Source organism: Poromitra crassiceps (genome assembly GCF_964638095.1).
Source record: "Poromitra crassiceps genome assembly, chromosome: 1".
NCBI classification, from domain to species: domain Eukaryota; kingdom Metazoa; phylum Chordata; class Actinopteri; order Beryciformes; family Melamphaidae; genus Poromitra; species Poromitra crassiceps.
In genome coordinates, this window is record NC_139623.1 from 131318026 (window position 1) to 131339226 (window position 21201).

The window sequence follows — 21201 nt, forward strand, 5'->3', positions numbered from 1 at the left end:
AAGCTTGTGTTACGTTTTCATTGGCGTTATTACAGTAATTTATTTTCAATGTCCGCTATCAAGAGCAATTTGGTTAATAAAATCGCTGGGATGGGCACAGTGTTTGTGGTGTGTGGGAAATGTGTTAAACGCTTGTGTGTTACATTTTCATTAGCGTTAATACACTAAGGAAGGTATGAGACCATAATTCATTTCAATTTCAGATTCGAGCTGTCAAAAGAAGACAAAAGACTTGCTCCTGGCCAATCCCGGCACTTGACTGCTGCGTAGGCGGGCAATCGCCGAGCCAATGTGATTTGCCAATTTGATCTCGGAGCGCCTAATGTGAACTCGACTTAATGTGTTACTCCCCAAGTCTGTGCCTAACACAGTGGAATGAATCAATATTATAGATAGCCATCGATGGGAGATCACAGGATAACTTCAGGTTCCACTTCTCCTTGTCACTTTTTCAACCTTCCCCCATTCTAATTTTGCCTTATGTGCAATTACACACCCCTCCCTCCTCCTTTCTCGTCCCTAGAAAGAGAAATCCTTAAAGGCTGCGTCTGTCCTCTGGGAGCAGTTAACCCAAATGTGGGAGCCTTCTCTCTCTCTGTTTCTGTAGGAACAGTTTCTCTTGGCTTCTCGTGCAGCCTATTGAATTCAGCTCCGACCTATCGAAGGCAGTTCAAAAAGGAAAGGAGCTGATGAAGATGCTCATGTGTTCAGAATACATCTCAGCAGAATTTTATCTCCATGGATTCCTGGACTGAAGCAACTATGAGGACAAACTGAGAAGAAGGTTGAGAATAGCCAGTGGTTCTCAAACCCTTTTGGCATTAGTACCCTCTTTAAAAAGAAAGAGAAAAAGTATCGCCTTTCCCTGATTTCTGAATATAGTACCCCCTTTACTGTACCTGACAACATTTTGCTTAGAAAAGTGTGAGAGAGTACTATGGCATACGATGCAATGAATGAATGAATGATAACCCACCTTTGAAGAATGTAACATTACAAATAAGAAATGGAGTGAGAGAGTTGCAATTAGTGCCTCCTGAGCAGATTTAAGCAGTTTCATTTATTTCCATGAGTTATTCTTACAGTTTTACATTTCCCCCCTTTCTCTCAAGTACCGCCTGTAGTACTTCCACGTGCCCCAGTTTGGGAACCACTGGCGTATAGAAATGAGTCCGGGAGGTAGTATCTCCCTCTCCCTCTTGGCCCCTTCTTTCAGTTCCTTAAAGGATGGGTTTACCGATGGGGAATATGAATATATATTAATTCTTAAAAAATCTTAAATTTCGAATCCGTTGAAATTTTTGGAATTGCTTGTTCACAGCCAGAGAAAAAAAATAAAAAATAAAAAAAAATAAAAAAAAAAATGGGCCAGGTGACGCGTTTCGCGTCATCTGGCCCAAGTCCGCCTTGCAATTTGGAGGCTTTTTTTTTTTTTCTCTGGCTGTGAACAAGCAATTTCAAAAATTTCAACGGATTCGAAATTTAAGATTTTTTAAGAATTAATATATATTCATATTCCCCATCGGTAAACCCATCCTTTAACATCTTGTCTCCTCAACCATCATCTGCATTGTGGAAATCATATGGCCCTATAAATTCCCCCTAAAGTGCATGGTTTTTAAGCTGTTTGTCACCATGGTGATGGTGGTTTATTCATAGACCAATTTGCCCCTCTTCTCTCACCCACTAGTCCCCCTCTGTATACCTGATGTTGTCTTGCCCAGAGTCCCGCCGTCTAAACAGGTTGGCCATGCTGCTGGAGGATTTGGCAGCATTAGCAGCCTTCTTGGCATCGCCGACGTGCATGCGCACCGTCGTGGATGTGGTAAAAGCACTGCGCACATTTTTCTCTGGCTTGGCAAGCATGATGTACACCTGGAAAGAGACAATACATTGCTGTTGGCCTGACGACATCGGGGAAATTACTCTTCTTCTATGCGAGTGCTCTTGAGCTGTAGCCTCATTGCAGTGTTGTGGTCAAGTCACAATATCTCGAATCCAAGTCCCCAGGGTTCAAGTTTGAGTCCAAGTCCGAGTCACCAAAGAAGAGTCCGAGTCAAGTTCAAGTCCCCAATTACCTGAGTCTGAGTCCGGAGTTACTGAACATGAGCGTGAATCCACATGTAGGTGGAACACACGTGCCTTGCTTTCCACAAAATTGAATTATGTTAGACTATCGATATAGCTATCAATATATTATGCCAAATTATTGGGGTCTATTACAAAAAAAACTGTCTTCATCAATTAATGAGTCCGAGTCCGAATGCATGAATGCTCGAGTCCAAGTCTGAGTCATCAGTGCTCAAGTCCAAGTCGAGTCACGAGTCCTGACAATGTGTCCAGGACTCAGACTCGACTACAACCCTCATTGTGTTTCCGTTTCTTACCTTTGGAGCAAACATGCAGCAGAGAGCCACAGTAGCACTGAGGCTGACACTGAAGCACATGGTGATGATCTTGTAGTTGGAGCCAAAGTAAATAGGAACAAAGGCCAGCCAGATGATACAGGTGGTGTACATGGTGAAGGCAATATACTTGGCCTCGTTAAAATTGGCAGGGACATTTCGAGTCTGGGGGGGAACAGGGTACAGAGAAGTGGATGGTTACGTGAAACGTCATTTTCTGAGTAAATCCCCACACAGCTCCACGCCTGGTGGCCATGTTTAGAAAGTAATTCCGGCTATCTATTTACCTTAAAAAAATATTATTTATCCGCATTTTGGATTAATATTTCATCGCGTGGTGAGTACCCGAAGCAGAAAGAGCTTTTGGCGCTGTTAGATGTGTGTTTTTGGTGATTTTGAACGACTATACCATTTGCCTCCATTCTATGGCGATACTAACTTGACGACTGTAGCTCACTGTATACTGTGCGGAGAGTGACGGTGAAGACACTGTGTATCTTCATTATGTATGGGGGATGGCAAATGAGCCAAACTCCTGAAAAGTTGGCGTATCCCTTTAAAGAGGCAATATGCAGTCTGCACTGTGTTGTACTGTATTGTTTCATGGCGGTATTTTTTCCTCTTCAGTTGCAGATATTGTGATGTATCGTACATGAAATATCCTGCAATATATCCATTATCGCAGAATCGCTGTATCGTGATACCATTGTTATCGAGGGTCTAGTACAGGGATACTCAACTTGCTTTGCCCGGGGGCCACTTTCGTGAAATGATAGAAGGCCAGGGGCCAGTTAATAAACAAACAATATACATTTTTCTGTAGCGGATAGGTTTTTGGGGTGTCAGCCGGAGTTTAATCTGACAATGTTGTGCACACCGGATAGTTAGTTAGGTTAAGTACATACATAAGTGCCTGGGTAGCGAGCAGACGGCGGTATTTGACAATTTACCAGCTAAATCATAGATTATTGAAAGATATTCCATATTCCAGACTGAAATGCTATAACAGAAGTGGAGTATTGGCCAGAATGACATGAACATTTGGACACTTATTCAGCGGATATCTTGCATCGTCCCTGCATCATTCAGGTGCACTGTAAAAAAAAAAAAAATTGTTGCAATTCCATCGCGGGCCACACAGGGGGTGCCCGCGGGCCGCAAGTTGAGTATCACTGGCCTAGTATCATGATAGTATCGTATCGTGAGGTACTCCGCATTTCCCACCCCTAATCTTGAATCTGTGTGAGGCTGAAGTACCTTGAAGGCGTAGAAGGTGCAGCTGAGGATGAGCAGACCATTGTAGCCCAGTGGGGCCACCACCCCCAGCATGGTCAGGTTACAGATCAGGTGGACCTCACGGATGCTGGGGTAGGCATAGATCACCTGAGGAGAGAAGTGAGGGAGAGGGAGAACCCTGTTTGTACTATAACACTGGCTAAGCCCACTGAAGAATCCACAAGGGCATTAGGGTATGTATGGATTTGCAGCTTTCTGTTCGGGGGCCGTGGCCGGCGGGGGAGACTCGGTGCAACCGGTGGCATGAGGCCATTTCCTGGTTGAAAACAGTGCTGGTTTCCTGGTTATGTTTAGGCAAGTAAAACAACTTGGTTGGGTTTAGGCAACTAAAACAACTTGGTTAAGGGTTATGGTTTGGGTCAGGGTTCACATGGTTCAAACTGGGTTAAAAACTGGACACATCGGGGCTCGAACTGGCGCTCTCACGACGAGGAAGTTGAGAGTCAGGGACACTACCACTGTGGTTACTCAAACAACCACGGCATATCAACTGCACGCAATTGGAACATTTGCCGTATGTGCGTAATTCGAAAGTGGAGTCTAAATGCTTCAGCACAGTACACACATTGCTCCTTCCATCTCGCTAACAATTGTATGATCATTCTCACACACACACACACACACACACACACACACACACACACACACACACACACACACACACACACCTACCTGTGGTGGTTCTATGATGAGGAGTGCCACAATAATGGCCAGCTGTAGCAGTATGAGCAAGGAGGCGATGAGCAGCTGTGCGCAGGCAGACATGAAGCGTGGTTTCTTGGTGCAGATCTTCTTCTTGCTGCCGGCCAGGATCCGTGCGATACGATTGGTCTGCATCAACAATAGGCCAAATGTTTTTATGCTAACTTTAATTACATTTACTGTTGATAATACTGCTACCTTTGATTCATGACAATAATCCCTTGGTTCATAGAGAGGTGCTCTGATCAAGTGTGTACATAGGATTTAATAGCAGAGAACTTACTAAAAACCTTAAATTTAACAGGGGCAAAGTTCACTCAGATCAAAAGTTCCAAGTATTAATCTGTTATGTGAAAAAATGGCTTTAAACATTCTACAACGTTGTATTTTCTACAGTAGCATTCCACCAAAACCATAAAAATAAATACCCTTTTGTTTTATGAAAATAATTATTGACCATGATTAGATATACTATGGAGATGAAAGTAACCCAATCACTAGAAATCTCAAAATACCTTTTGATATTTCAACCTTCTTTGGCGCTTTACCAACAATGTGTATTAGCGACACATGAAGGGTTCTCCCAGGTCACCACACATCTTATACTGTCAGTAGCTACAGTACTGTTAAGCTATTGACAAATGTCTCAAAAACCAGTCCAGTTGCTTTCACTCTGGATTCAGGTTTAGGGAAGCCCAGTGGTTAAAGGAAAAAAGAGGCCAACCCCAAACAGTTCTGTGACAAATATTTTGTACGGATTTACTTGTACTGCATATTAACCCATTCCCCGCCACTGACGTGATATCATATCAATCCGTGTTTTCACCGTCAATCCGTGTTTTCACCGATAGATGGCTCTCTAGGCCACCTTATGAAATGCACTTCCGGAGTTGCACAGAAGCAATGGTTATTGTCCACCAAAGCCAGCAAGCAGAAAAAAGCAACTCCAGGAAAAAGCTCCATAAAACAGCTCCAGCCTGGTGCCTCAAAGGGCTGCAACGAGCAGCTTTACCCGACAGACTCAGACGGACTCATGACAGTCACTCAAAGCTGAAGGATTTTTTTCACCAGACGCTGGTAAACGTACACAAGTCAGTTCTCCTGTCAGGTAGATTAGTAATCCGGTTTGTGCCTCAGCCACCTAAGATGGTGTAGGCGCTGCCTCGCTTTCTTCACTACTGTAGTGGTGTGTGTGGACCAAGTCATTTCTGCTGAAATGTGCATGCCGAGGTATTTGTAGCTGCACACAGACTCCACCTTAGTCCCATTTTTTCTCAAGTGGTGTGTGCTGTGCCCTCTGCCCCTCTCAACCAACATTTATTTTGTTTTGGTGACGTTCATGTCCAGGTTGTTGCTCTTAAACCACAATGTCAGTCTTTCCACCTCGCTCCGGTAGGCGGTCTCATTATTCTATTATATATTCTATTATATAAAGTCCCACCACCACTGTGTCATCGGCAGATTTTACTATGATGTTGGAGCTGTAGGTGGCTGTGCAATCTTGTGTGTATAGAGGGAAGAGAAAAGAGCTAAGCACGCAACCTTGAGGTGCACCGATGCTGAGGGTGCGTATGCTGGAAGTGCAGTTGCCGACATTCACCACCTGTGGTCTGTCCGTCAGAAGGTTCAGTATCCAGGAGCAGAGTGAAGGGCTCAGCCCCACTGGCTCCTGAGCTTAATGTCTAGAATGTGGGGGTCTATCGTGTTAAAGGCTGAGCTGTAGTAGATACACACTCCTGTTTGAGCAGTAGGCAAACTGCATGGGGTCAAGGGAGCTGGGTAGTGATGAGCAGATCAGGCTTTTGATTAGTTTTTCAAAGCAGCACCGCAGCTCTTTTGTTACTGGGTGCCAGTACTTTAATTGCTATCTGTATTTAGGTAACAAGAGGATAGCATCATGATCTGCTTTGCCGAAAGCCAGAAGAGGGCAGCTTTGTAGCCATCCTTGTAGGGGGTCTAAAGCCCCTTTTAGACTGGCCACAAATCCCACTAATATCCAGAAAACGAGTGGCATTTTCTTCAGTCTAAAAGTTTCCAAGCCGTGCCATTTACCCGATAGAACGACCCTGCAAGTGAGGTGGGTTTTTATGTGGCGGCTCTGCTCCGCATAAAAAAAAGGTGTAACAATGATCTAGGGTGTTTACACCTCTGGTTGGGCATGTGACATGTTGTTTGAAGTTCGGCAGGACCTGTCTGAAGTTAGCTTTGTTAAAATCACCGACAACTATTCCCGCAGCTTCTGGATGTTTAGCATAAAGCCTCATGATATTCTCATGTAATAGTGAAAGGGCAGAGTCAATGTTAGCTTTTGGTGGAATATAGGCGATAGTATTATCGCAGTGAGCTCTCTTGGCAGATAATAATGGCCTACATAATAATGATAACTGCTCAACATCAGGCGTACAATTTTTAGACAGAGTGGAAATACATCTGGGATCACACCACGAGTTGTTGATGAAACAGCAGACACCCCCACCTCTTTGTTTCCCAGAGGCTTCGGTTCTGTCACTCCTGTGGACACTGAAATTGTCCGAAGGCAGAATAGCTTGGTTGGTTATGTCTTCTTTTAGCCAAGTCTCCACAAAGCAGAGCGCTAAACAGTTTCTTAAATCCCTCTGGAATTTAATCTTTGTTCTTATGTCATCCATTTTATTGTCCAATGACTTTGCTAGGAGGTTATTAGGCAAAGGCGGGTGATGTTTTACCATCCTCAGCTTGAGACGCAGGCCTCCCCGATCCGTCCTCTGCATAATTTCCTCCTTCGCCGTGGAGGGCCTGCAGCCGGGTGGAACCCAGCGGAGGCAGCGCTGGCCTCGGTTGTATCCCTGCTGTTAGCATTAGCTGTCGACCTCACAATCTCCAGCAGAACGAGTCCCAAAAAAGGCACCTCGGAAGACAGAATCAAACTTTGTGCCCCATGAAAGTAGAGGCTCTCTTCTTTCTTTTGAGATAGTTTTGGAGAGTGTTTACATAGTCATAGAAGAAAATATTCTGTGGGTCTTGGAAGATTAGAGAAAATGGTCAGAAACCTTCGCGGGGAAAGTCTTAAACAAAAATGTATATAACAAATGTAGGAGAAGGAAGTAAAAGTCTTGTTGGACCCCTTGGACACTCATGGAGAAGGATGAAGAGAACAGCAGTTTGCAGTACCTTGGTAACCAGAGTGGAGTAGCTCATGGCAGGAGACAGACCGTTACCTTGGTGAAAGCATAAAACTAGCACGACTCAACCCCGACTCAACCCGGGCTGTCCAGGTTTTTGATCGGTGGAATGAGACAAAAAAGCGAGACGAGCTGGGCAGGGCCGCGGTAATACCAGCGGTGGAAATGGGCCATTAGTGACCAGAGCGGTGTAGCTCATAGCAGGAGAAAGGCCGTTACCTTGGTGACCAGGGCGGAGTAGCTCATAGCAGGAGAAAGGCCGTTACCTTGGTGACCAGGGCGGAGTAGCTCATAGCAGGAGACAGGCCGATGCCAAGCCTCTGGAGGTAGCAGCAGACAACATGGGGCTTGCCGATGAGGCTGAAGGTGCACAGGTAGCCCAGACAGATCCCAGCCAGGATGATATAACACAACTCACGGCTGGATGACTTGACCACAGGAGTGTCCCAGAACCTACATACAAATACAACACCTACTGAAGCCCATGGCACACCAATCAAACATTGGATAATGTTTGATTGGTGTGCCATGGGCTAAACACAGACAAACAAGGATTTAACATGTTGAATCTGACCAAACATCTTCAAACAACGACAGTCATGGCACACCAAACAAACATCTGTGTTTGTTGTAGAATGTTTGATTGGTGTGCCATGGGCTTTAGATTCACGCAGTTACTAATGACATATTACCTCTGCCAATGGCATTGACCAGGAGGTCATGTTTTTGCCTGTTTGTCTCTCAGCTGGATATCTCATAAAGTTATGAATGGATTTGCATGAAACTTGGTATAAAAGCAGGTCATGGGCCAACTTACAACCGATTAACTTTCCACTCCCACTCGCCAAAAGGGGGTGTGGCAATCACAAAAAGCCACTTATATTAACCTATTATATGTCTCATCGCTTAGCTTGTGGTACAGGCGTGCACACGTGTGCAGAGGCTGAGCCTTCCCTATTTAATGTCACTGCTGACTCTGCCCTACACTGCATACCGCATATATAAATTCGTTTTTAATTATATTTACCGTCTCAACTTTGGTTGGAATCATGACACTCGCTGTCGCCAAGTGGCACAGCAGACCCATGCTGTGTAAAAGTTTACATATTTAAAGTGCTCAGTGCAACTTCAGCAATTTGATAGCTCACTTGGTAAGGCAGAGTGCTGCAGCATGGGGTCTGGGTTTGCGTCCTGTTTGGTAAAATGTTTTCTCTTTATGTAGCTTTTTATTTTTATTTTATCTGGACATATATGATGTATGACGCTGCTGAATGCACACCGTGTACATAAAACTAGCAGAATAGCTGAATATGTCCATTGTGATAACGCCACATTTTGACATTGTGGGGACACCCAGGAAGTACGTCCAGCTGACATGCAGGTAACGTCATTGACGTCGCTACAACTTCCATTTCGGATAGGTTTTTGAACCATATGGGACATCTTGATTAGACGTCCAAGCAACGGTTATTCAGTGTCAAAATGTGGGCAGAGAACGACCATGTGAAGCTTGCAAGCAGAATTGTGGATCGAGCTGTGAATGGGAATGTAAAAATTAAGTGTCCGTGGCTGTGAAACACGGTTAGTTTCTGATTGTACCACAGCTTGGGACCATGCATTTCTGGGTTTTCTTTTCAATGCGGTCAGTCGGCTGTGTGGCTCGCTTTGCATGTCTCTCTTAGTGCACACATCAGACAGCTGGGAGAGTGATGCGAGGGGATACGCTAAGTGTTTAAACTGGTATCCATTTCCATTAAAGCAAATATCCCACAATTACAGTATAGACTGTAGCATTCAACACAAATATGTACAGTAGCAACAGACATGGCTGTTGAAGCTGGAAGACTTACTTGATGAAGATAGAAGTAACAAAGAGTGTGGCCATGAGGCCCAGACAGGCGAAGACTACTGCTGCAACGGGCTCTGGATCCCCCCAACGCACATACTGCACCGGGATAGGCTCACAACCTGGGGAGGGGAGACGACAAAACAGAAACATTCATGGAATATTGCGTCAGGGCGAGCATGTGTGTGTGTGTGTGTGTGTGTGTTCACATTTATGTGATGTGTGATGATCCCCTCGTGGCACAGTGTGCTACATTCTAACACTGGAACTGTAAACAACAGAATCGGCCAATGTGTCTAAAATCTGGAATACTTGTGACAAGTCTGCTGTTTTCTGTGGAACATATAATAAGGATATAATATAAGTAAGGGATAATCAACTCCTAGGTGTGCATGAACAATTTTAATGCAGGACGTGGAGGCAAAGACAGACAGTGTTTACCTCAGGGGTGTCAAACTTATTTTAGTCCACGGGCCACATGCGACCCAATTTGGTGTCAAGTGGGCCAGACAATGAAAATCAATCATCAATAATAACCTATACATGACAAATCCTCAACATTTTCCAGTTTATTTTAGTGTAAAGAATTACAGGTACAACCCTACAACACGTAGGGTTATCTCAGCTACCATCAAGCACATTTTCTCTGTACTGTGCATTACAAATTGAGGGCAACTGTGCAATTCTCTATAGTCAAGCAAAGGTAATGAAAATAGCTGACCATTTAGTCATTAATACAGAAAACATGAATAGGCGACTTAATATTTAACTTGCTCCTGAAACCTGGTACCTCTTAGCCTTCGCAAATGCATCATATTGGATTGAAGGACTTCTCAGTGCAATTTTCACACTTTGCAAAGTCATCCTTTGGGCCGGATTGGACCCTTTGGGGGGTCGGATCTGGCACCCGGGCCGCATGTTTGACACTCCTGGTTTACCTCTAGGCCAGGACAGACAGACAGTCAGTCAGTCAGTCAGACAGACAGACATCCCACCGCTCTCCCCCCTCCCTTCTCCTGCTCTCTCCTCTTTCTCCCCTCCCCTGCTCCTTCCCCTCCTCCTCTCCTCCCCAAATTTCCCCATTCCCTGCCACATCCTGCTCTCTCCTCTCTCACATTCCCCCTGCTCTCCCTCCCCTGCACCCTCCCACCTCTCCTTCTCCGTTCTCTCCTCCCCCACATTTCCCATTCTCTCCCCACCTCCTCCCTCTCCCTGCTCTCTCCTCCCCCACATCCCCCCGCTCTCCCTCCCTCCTCCCCTGCTCTCTCCCCCTTCCCCCACTATTCTAAAGCATAGTACCCATTCTACTCCAAAGCATGGCACCCATTCTATCCCCTCCCACTATTCCACCACTATTTTAAAGCATGGCACCCATTCTACCCTAAAGCGAGTGTGAACATGTGAACATGTGTTTATTTGGCAAAGGGATTCACTACTAAAGGCTTGCAGCAAATTAAGTTAAGCATAGTTGGTTGCAAAGAAATCGACATATGTCCGTCTATAAAATGTGTGTCTATATTTCTCTATCATATGATTGTTCGATGTGTTATTATTACTACTGTAATTTGTTACTGTTGAGTCAGCTAGCCCTCCTTTCCCTGTTCTCTCCATATAGTCTCTCATACTCCCCCTGCTCTCCCTCCCCACCTCCTCCCGTTCCCGACCCCCCCCCCCCCCCCGTCCACTTTTCTAAAGCATGCCATCCATTCCATTTTAAAGCATGGCACCCATTCTCTTTCTTTCCCCCTTCCCCTGCTACTTTCCGCACCTCTCCTTCTCCGTTCTCTCCTCCCCCACATTTCCTATTCTCTCCCCACCTCCTCCCTCTCCCTGCTCTCTTCTCCCCCACATCCCCCCGCTCTCCCTCCCCCCTCCCCTCTTTCCCCCTTCCCCTGCTCCTTCCCCACCTCCTATACTCTCCAACATTTCCCATTCCCGCCCCACTCCATCACTCTCTCACATTCCCCCTGCTCTCCTCCCTTCTCCTGCTCTCTCCTCTGCTCTCTCCTATATTTCTCTATCAATTGTTCAATGTGTTATCTTTATTCTGTAATTTGCTATTGTTGTGTCAGCTAGAATTAGCTAGACATATTTTCTGTGAAGCCCTCTGGGACATGCTTGTGAATTAGGGCTATACAAATAAACTTGACTTGACTTGACAGTTTACCTGTGAGGTCCTCTGTAGGCCAGGAGCCCAGAACACAGGCTCGACAGGTGTACTCATCAAACACGAACTCATTATCCTTACAGGCAGTACAGGTCCAACAGCAGCTCACCTCTCCTTTACGGATCACCTGTGCACAAACGCACGCGCGCGCGCGCACACACACACACGCATGCACATGCACACACGTGCACACACCAATATACTGTGAAAGGTCTTTATAGAAAAGACATGCTGACATACTGATTCCCATTATGTGATATTAAAGAAGAATTTCGGTATTTTTGAACCTGAACCCTATTTTCGTAACTTTTTGTGTCTAAGTAACTAATCTGAGCAAAGTTTTAGAATTTTGGTCCAGTATTGACCAACACCGCTTCAGCAGCCTTGCAGCCGGGGTTGCACATATGCCCCTCCTGCCTTGGCAGTCCATGCACGTACATCCACTAAACAAGCTTTTTTTATTTTATTTTTTGCAATGGACACAGGCTCAGATTGTTATTTTAAAAGAGAGAAAACACTTGTATTTACTGTACAGTACCTTGGAACCAGGGGCGGTTCTAGGCCTTTTTTGGGTGGGCTTTAGCTTTAGCTTTAGCCCACCCAAAAATAGTCTCAGCCCACCCAAAAAAAATAGAGGCAAAAAAACCTTTTCTTTCTTCTTTTTCTTATATATAAAATCCATGGTGGTCATTAGTAGCAGTTTCTGACTACACTCAATGCGCTGTGTGCGTGTCCCCCCCCCCCTCTATGTTCTTAGGGTGGGCTGAGACAAAAATTTAGGGGGGTTCAGCCCACCCGAAAAGTTTCTAGAACCGCGGTTGCGCAGGCGCTCCCTCCTCCATCTATCTGCCTAATCCCACATCACTTCACACAGGTCACACACACAGTACAGCAGCGAAGTGGTCCGCCACAGTCCACACAATCGTTCTCCCCACTCATGATCAATGAAACTGTGAGGTGAGCATTGAGCAGTCAGAGTCATTAGTAGTTACTTAATTAGCGCATATTGATATGCAAATTAGCACGTAACGTTGTTTCGTAGGCTAAACAAAAGAACTTGTCGCTGTCCTGCCAGACAAACAGGTGGACTGGAGGAAGCTAGGTAGGCTACCATGGCACCAGCCAGCCATGTCATGCTAGCTCGCAGTAAAGCGGGTGTAAATGGATGCAATGTTTTTTGAGAAACATATGGGCATAAGTGACAAACATATTTTCAAACGGGTCCCTTGTTATCTGAATGAAATTAAGCCCTTCAGAATCGCAAGTGGCTGCTTTACACAGCCTGTCTGATGTGATGATGACGATAGCTTAACATGGATGCTATGGCATGCTATTCCCTTTTCTTTCTTTCTTTCCCTTCCACATAGATTTTGAGCCCCACAAATACTGCTACATATTAATTTCAACTAGTTGACTGCAAACTCCTGCTTTAGTGCTTACAGTATATTATTATCTTGCCGGAATATTATTCCAACCAATAAGTTAGGTTAATTTTACTTTTGTTTTCCTTACAAAGCAAAATGTTACTTTACTTGAAACTCCCCTGAAGTGATTTTGGTATTATGTATGCAAGCATAATTCTACCATATAGTAACCTGTATGCAGAATATATATAGTATATATAGGGAAACAATTATTTTTTCATCGCTGTAAAACCACAGAACGGTAAAGAAGATATTGATGTGTGTAGTTCTTCATAGATCTAGTCTCTTCATTTTGATCTCAAAGTGTGCCAGTTTGATCCATTTTTACTTGAAACTGTACAAATTTTTCTTCCGTAACATGTATATACAAAAAAATCTCCCATAGCAGCTTTACAATGCTTCTGACCTTTCAACAACAAAGAGTGAGTAACAGCGACTGCAAGAACAAGAAATAGAACAACAGCAATGGAGAGAGATAGCAGCCATTTTTAGAGAGGGGAGTCATTCAGCAGGAAGAGGGAAGGTGTGAGGTACTTTGTGAAGAAATTCGTTTTCAGTCTATTGCAGAACACACACACAGTCTTGTACAGTATGTGAGCACCAGGGTTTTCAATTGCCAAAAACTGGCCGCATGCAGGCAGCTAATTGAAGCTGTGTAGGAGGGGAAGGACACAGGAGAATTTGGGGACGATGAAGACGAGGCCGGCTGTGGCATTCTGGATGATTTGGAGGGTGTGGAGGGAGCGATATGTAGGCTGGCTGGGAGTTACAGGAGTCCAAATGAGAGATGACTAAACCTTGAACAGAGACTTTGGTCCCGGGTGAGGCACTGGAGGATCTGAGCCTTGTGTCCACCAGTGGTCCCCAGACCACAGCTTGGGAATCACTGCCTTAGGGACAGAGATGTGTGAAGGTGGGAATGGACAACCTCCAGTTTGAAAACAAGCACCATATTAACAAAACAATAAAGATCAGAGAAGCATCCATTTGTTTCCCCTCCTTGTTATTTACCAGAGTTTGAGACTATTTAGTATGGTGTCTACCATGCTTGAGCCTGAAAAGGTGGTTCAACTGCAAATAAAAAGTAGTCCCTCCAGGAGTTTTTTGTGTGATTGTTGTGATCAAAATGCTTGATTTTGCAGCGCCTTTTTTCAGAAATTGCAATGTAATTTGTTAAATTTTGTGATTTTTATTTTTATTTTAGCTGTAAAATTGCAGTACCTAGCACAAATTGCAAAGTGAGGGGATTTCCCAAACTTTCCCAACTTTTCCCAAAACTTGCAATGCAATTTGTGATGTTTTATGTGATTTTTTTTTACATAATATTTTTTGCGGTAGAATTGAGGAACCTGTTTTGCAGTTTTTGCAGAGAAATTGCAGGAATTCTGAAAAATTGCAAGCAAATATTGCGAAGATTAGTAGAATTTGCATTAATTATTGCGATCGCAAAATCACAATTTCCTGGAAGGACTGAAAAAGGCAGGTCAAATTTAGATGGGATTACCGTCCACTACATTGGAGAAATTGAACATTGTTAAAGGTGCTGTAAGTGGTATTAAAGCAAAGATTTGGGGGCCTATCTTCGTACGGCGCTATCGTTTGCGCTGCCGTTTGCGCGCCTCTTATTGCTATCTTCCCAGCGTCTCTTTTCTCTCTCTCTCTCTCTCTCTGTTTCTCTATTTCTCTGCTTGCTCTCAGCAAGAAAGAAGGCGGTGACGCTGTGGCTTTTAAGGGGAGTGATCTCACCTTGCGAATCCTGTTATGGGCATAAATACGCCTATGGAGGTTTGCACCGAGATGACGTGAAGCGCAGCGGGCCAACACGCCCACAATTAGGGCTTTGCGTGGCGCTATTCCAGCGCAAAACGGGCGCTAACGCAAAATTACCGCCGTTGCGAAGATAGGGCCCAAAGTGTTAAATAACTACTTTCTGATAGCCATCACTGATATAGTGTTTGGTCAGTAACATGGGTCCTCTCCTCTGCAGTATACAGAAGAAGAAAAAATCTGGGATCTCATCCCACTTTTATCCAATCAGGAGAGAGGATTCCACAAATGTATTTTCTGTTTACTGCAGAGCGGACTGGAAGGACCCACGTTACTGACCAAACACTCTATATCAGTAATGGCTTTCGGAATGTAGAGCTATTTAACACTGATTTTAACAAACAAACAAATAAACAAATAAATAAACAAACAAATAAATGAATAACAACGACACCACCTTTAAGGTGTCAAATGTCAAAGTGTATAAGCACAAACTTGTGTTGCTGGTTGTCTCCTGTCTCTGTGCCTGGTGCCATGGAGGGATTTCTACCTTGATCTGGGCCTTCTGGCAGGGTTCAGAGCAGACGGACTGGATAATGTCACTGCTGTTAGTCCAGATCTCTTCATCATCCATCCTCAGCACGCCCTGGTCCCAGCTCCCCACATGGATGTAACTGTAGTCATCTTTGCCAATATGCTTGAAGTTCATAATTTCATACCTGAAGGATGCATATTGTAGGCATAAAACAGCACATGCAAACATTTTAAACAATGGCGTCTAGCCCATTCAAAAGCCCCAGCCATGCCCTCAGTCAGGAGGTTGATGCAGAGGTTGGTTATCTTAGGCGATTATATACTTTAGAGAGATGGAGATATATGGTGATAGGCTATTTATTCCTTTGTGGAAATGTATGCACATTTAATTTAAAGATTTACATCGTGTTTAAAAAGAGCTATACGATGTTGGCAGGTTCCTTTCATGTGTGGCTTTATTATCTCTATTATTCTCTAAATTAATTTAGATTGTGGATATAATCTTTTAACTCATTGAGTGCCATGGACGTCTTTCGACGTCCAATTAAATAGTGACGTAGAGTGCCACGGACGTCTTTCGACGTCCAATGCGTTTTTTGACAGTGGGACGTCGATCAAAGCCTTCCGCATCTCCTGTACAACTATTATAGCTATTGGAGGTCTATAACCTATTTTACAGAACCCTTAGGTGGCGACAGTGCTCTCCAGGTTAACAGAAAGGCAGAGAAAAACAGAGAATAAGTCTTTGGGGAAACGGAAATCGCATCGCATCCGTATGCATCGATATGCATGAAGCGTTTTAACGTTAGATGTGCCTACAGCAGCAGCAGCCAATCTGCTCCCACAATTGAGCTCCTCCATGTCCGCTGCAACAGCCAATTCGCATGATCAGCCGTGGATTTGTTATTATTCTCAACTGGAAGCATAGGAGCCGGTGACAAACACACGCGGAAGCTGTAAAAAAGCTGGATGTCGCGCACATAGACGGTCGCGCACCCTCACAGTGCAGAGCAAACTCAGCAGAGAGCCACCTCCCATAAGGAGGAGTGTGCAGTTGAGGAGTGGGAGGGGGGGGGGGGGGGGGCACGCAGAGCAGCACACAACACACAACACCCAGACAGACCCAGGCAGCAGGACATTAGCTTCAGAGTCAGTGATGTGTTTGAAATGTTTAATTTCACAAAAGGGCCAATATCTCAGCTTCTAGAAAAAAAAGGCTCTTTTTTGTTAAATCAAGCTATCTTCTCCGGCTGATAACTAAAGAACGGAAAATGATATCAATAAACCTGTTTTTGCTGATGATAGAAAAGAGTCTCATCGTTCTTTTTGCGTGTTCATTGTTTACATAGTAATATCACACAATATTCTGTGGGCCTCGAGAAATCACTGAAAAAAGCTCTGAAACTCTGGCACAGGGAGCGTCCATTCTCCAAAAGTGGCTGGCACTCAATGAGTTAATGTGAATTTATGCCACTTATTTTTTTTGATGGCGCAGACTAGATTTAGCTCTTACTCAAGAAAAGTGGAAGCAATGTACTGTAGAAGCTAGTGTAGAAGTGAATGTACAGTGATAAGTGTCATTTTCAATAACCATAACTGCACAAATAATTGTCATGAAAATATCTAAATAAATACAGTATGTTGCATCATCAATTTATTTATTTTTGTTTGTTTGTTGGGGGGGGGGGGGGGGGGGATTGTTGAGCCCTGATTATTATTTCTAAATTGTGCCCCCTCCCCTCCTCACAGAAACTTGGCTTACATGACGCCCATAATTTTAAATGTTACACAGCTTTCTTTCCTCTTTCAGTCCTCTCAATTCCTTCCGTCCTCCCGACTCACCTGCCAGGTGAGTCTCCATTCTGGTCGAAGTGGATGGTCTCTCCAGACACACCAGTGAAGTCGGTTTTCATCAGGAACTCTAGCAGCTGGCGACCATCAATGGGCCGCATAGCATCACACAAACCCTGCCACACGGAAAAGAGTAAACGCAGTCAACAATCACATACACTCTGAAAGCATACTGTTCAAATATATCCTACCTTATACCCCGGGCAGAGGGACTGCTGCATAGCATGCAGACCATAGGCCATGGAATAGATGGCATTTATGACAAAGCCCATCTTGGTGTCTTGGGCATACTGGTGGCGCAGAGACTCTTTCCCTGTGGACAACAAAGATCTATTCTGTATGGAGGTACCCACTCACTTACTGCTACATCCATTCAAAAGCTCATCTGAGACTATCATAATGTATCAATATCATAATGTATCAATAGAGTGCCAGAGTCACGCCTTCTTCCAGATTGGGCATATGAACGAAGGGATGTCATTCGCCATTTATTTTTCCATAGACTTTTCGTAAAATGCTTATAATAATAGTTTTGCTTGGTCAAACCATGGGATTCAGCTATATTACCAAAACTTAAAGGAGAACTCCTCCAAAAAACAATGCTGATTTATTTTGCACACGATCTCACACATAATAACAAATAATGTTTTGCAGACATTCATTGAGTTTGAAAGTTATTGAGAGTGACGTCATTCATGCACAGCGTGTCATGAGCACAGTGTCCCTAAAATGTCTAAAGCAGTGGTTTTCAAAGTGTGAGGCGCGCCCTCGCCTGTGGGGCGCGAGCCAACTTCAGGGGAGGTGCGACATGGAAAAATCAGAGAGAAGAAAATGCAGAGCCTCCACCGGACATGTCCGCGTGGTCACAAAAGTAGCCTACGCGGTTGTCTGCAGAGAGCATGTGCACACACCCTCTGATGACGGAAGTTATGTCACGTGGACCGTGGCTGACCCATGGCGCACTCGCAGATCTGCAAATATATGGCTTCAGCCGGAGGCAGAGCGCCCGCAGTCTGGCTGCCTCTGTTGAGGTGAGTTCAGGCACGGCTCAGGCAGAAACCAGGAAGAAGGAAATCGCAATTTTTTTAAATGCGTGCTTCACAAATCCAATTGAGGCAGTTCTTTGTATGTATCAGAATCAGAATCAGAATCAGAAAGACTTTAATGATCCCCGGGGGGAAATTTGGACAAGTTACAGTAGCTCGCTCACAGAACACACATAGCATAAAATAAAAAATAAACAGTAGTAAATGCGATATTAAGCAAAATAAGCAGAATAGGAACACAACATAGCATAGAATAACAGTAGTAAATGCGATAGAAGCAAAAATAAGTAGAATATGTCTAAGAAGCAAAATACGTAGAGTAAGTATACATTCCGTGCCAATTATCATTATTGCACCCTGGACTTATATTAAGTCGGCTTGCCCTATACGTTACACGTGGCTCAGCCAGGCACAGTTAACCTATCGGCTGGCTCAGTCTCAGGGAGACTGAGCGTCTCTGAGGTGCTCTTTTAAGAGAGGCATTAAATAGACCAATGGCCACAGGCAGGAATGATTTCCTGTGCCTCTCCGTATTGCATCTAGGTGGAATCAGTCTCTCACTGAACGTACTCCTGTGTTTGACTAGCACGCCGTGGAGTGGGTGCGAGTCATTGCTCATGATGGAGCGTAGCCTGGACAACGTTCTCTTCTCTGACACCGCAGTCAGAGAGCCCAGATCCAGCCCCACAATGTCCCTGTAGGCTCTATGGGGCGGCGCTAGCGCTGGCCCAAAAAGAAGGATAAAGAAGATTTAAAATCTTAAAGAATATAGGATAAAGATGTTTACAACATTTTTGGAACTCAATAGTAATAATGGCAATAATAATGGGGGTGGGTGGAGGTTGGGGACGCGCAGCTGTCTATATGTACTCTGAGGGGAGGATCAGTCTCTCACACTTTGAAAACCCCTGGTCTAAAGTTTTGATCAGAGTTAAATGTTATTATGGTGTCTCCTGATTCTAAATATAGCTGAATCGCTTAGTTTGACCAAGTAAAACGCTCTACATTTTAAGAAATGTCAATGGAACAAAGAATGGTGGGGTGGATGAAAGCCCTTGGTTCGTATGCTTAACCCGGAAGAGTAGCTCTCTATAGTGACATATTTAGGTTGTGTTTACAGACTAGCTGAGCAGCAGAAGGTGTGTAAGGAGGTTGAGGGGACGTCCTGTCTCCTGTACTAACAGTTGCAGGTGCGGTTGTAGGTGCTGCTGTCCGCTGGCTGGCCCTTCAGTCTGCACTGGAAGCGGTGTTGCCAGAACTCCAGGAACCAGGGATTCCTCAGGTTGGAGTTGGGCTTCAGGTTCAGGTAATAGTCATCGAACCAGGTCACATACGCCGACTTGAGCTTTATAGTGATGCCACCGGCTGCCTCCTTCTGGTAGCCATCAGTGACATCATACCTGTCGGCCCAGCCATCACTGGACAGGGAGAGACAGAGAGACAGAGAGAGGTAGTGAGGGAGACTCCAAGGCTGTCTCGGCAGACAAACAATTGCAGATCCCCACCTACCAATCTTTACCAAGTTACTGGAAATCACGCGAAACTGGAAGAACTGAAACAAACTGGAGATACAGTGAATCACTTTGTAACAGGGAGAGAGCTTATTAAAACATTGAAAAAAATGATGTCCTGAGCCACGTTACATTATTTGATTCCGTTTTATTCATTTACAAACACACAACTTCTGCATGTCACCGCCCCTTCTGCACGAAGGTCCGCCCTAAACACTCTGTATTGGTTCTGCGATGCAGGTTTCTTTTTTTTTTAACTCAAATTGTTTCCACCCAGTTTTAACAACAAAAGCTGGGAGAACGTTCTCAGTCTCTAATTGAGTGACACGGAGAGAGACTGAGCTGAGAAGATTTAGGTTTGGCGTATTGCTCCATGGTGACGCTCCTCCAGCAATGATGAGGGGAGGGTGTCAGCAATGCATAGAATAGAAATCCCCCCTTGGAGAATCCCTCTGGAGCCATGACGTTGGTGGTGGCAGAGGAGGAGACGGGGCAAAACGACCGGAACACGGGAACGATAGCGACTACGGAGGAGAACATGTCGGTAAGAAGCCAAACCACATAATAAAATACAGCACTTCAAATACTCTCGACTGCTTTAGATTATTGATTCAGCGGCAAAGCGAGGGAAGGAGATGGCTTGAACCCATTGGCTATTGATAGTGTGGGAAAGCGTGAATAACTGTGATTGGATAAGAAGGGGTATGAATGAGACTGAGCGTGGATAGCTGAATGAATAGGAATGTGAATGGACGGGGTGTGGTTGAGTAGTCTACATGTACATGATTGAAATTAGTCTGAGACCAGAGCATGTGAGCGGAGTGAAGCGGTGATAATTACCGCTCCTCGCTTACGGAGCGGCCCTTTCCACCCGTTCCAGCGCTCATGGACGCTCCGCTCCAGACTGCTCCACGCTCGATACAGATTTCACCCGCTCGCACTCACTGCTCCGCTCAAAATAATCAAAAAGATAAAAAGGCCAGGGTTTTATAATTTGCGTTTCAATGCCTGGGCAATCGGCATTGCTCACTACAAATCACATGAGCTCAGCAGAGTCGGCTGCATGTTCGTTGCTCTTCCTTCTCGTCTCGCAGCAGCTGGCAAGAAAATAGTGGGCGTGCACATGGCCACGCACCGATGCATTCTGGTTCGAACATGTTGTAATCGAAACTGGAGCGGGACTGAGCGGGTGATCGGTGCCACTCCAACTTTCGCTCCGGTACCGCCCTGGTCGCTCGCCGCTCAAGCCAAAATCCCCCCGCTCCGCTCCGCTCACATGCTCTATCTGAGGCTACACTTGTTTCACGCACTTTTCCAGCAGGGTAAACCTAATTCCTGTATTTTTGTTCAGCCAAGAGCAAATGGCACAGATGTATCAAGCCATTGTTGAAATCAGCATTTCAAATTCAAGTGCTGAGATGGGCACAGACAGAGACATGAATAATGGAGCCAGTGGAAATACACACCCAGGCCCCTATCTTCCCACTGGCC

At 44.8% G+C, this 21201-nt stretch overlaps 1 protein-coding gene across 1 annotated transcript in view; it reads right to left on the reverse strand.

Moving 5' to 3' along the window:
* The window catches only part of grm5a (glutamate receptor, metabotropic 5a), a gene marked incomplete at both ends in the record, with an annotated part of 94042 nt that overhangs the window by 23171 nt on the left and 49670 nt on the right, over positions 1 to 21201 (reverse strand). Inside the window, 11 exons of the mRNA XM_083633113.1 lie at positions 1706 to 1875; positions 2388 to 2570; positions 3663 to 3788; positions 4374 to 4532; positions 7831 to 8017; positions 9415 to 9532; positions 11578 to 11704; positions 15319 to 15487; positions 17145 to 17269; positions 17345 to 17466; positions 19382 to 19617. Of these exons, the coding sequence (XP_083489239.1) occupies positions 1706 to 1875; positions 2388 to 2570; positions 3663 to 3788; positions 4374 to 4532; positions 7831 to 8017; positions 9415 to 9532; positions 11578 to 11704; positions 15319 to 15487; positions 17145 to 17269; positions 17345 to 17466; positions 19382 to 19617 (1722 nt within the window). The remainder of the gene's footprint in view (positions 1 to 1705; positions 1876 to 2387; positions 2571 to 3662; positions 3789 to 4373; positions 4533 to 7830; positions 8018 to 9414; positions 9533 to 11577; positions 11705 to 15318; positions 15488 to 17144; positions 17270 to 17344; positions 17467 to 19381; positions 19618 to 21201) is intronic.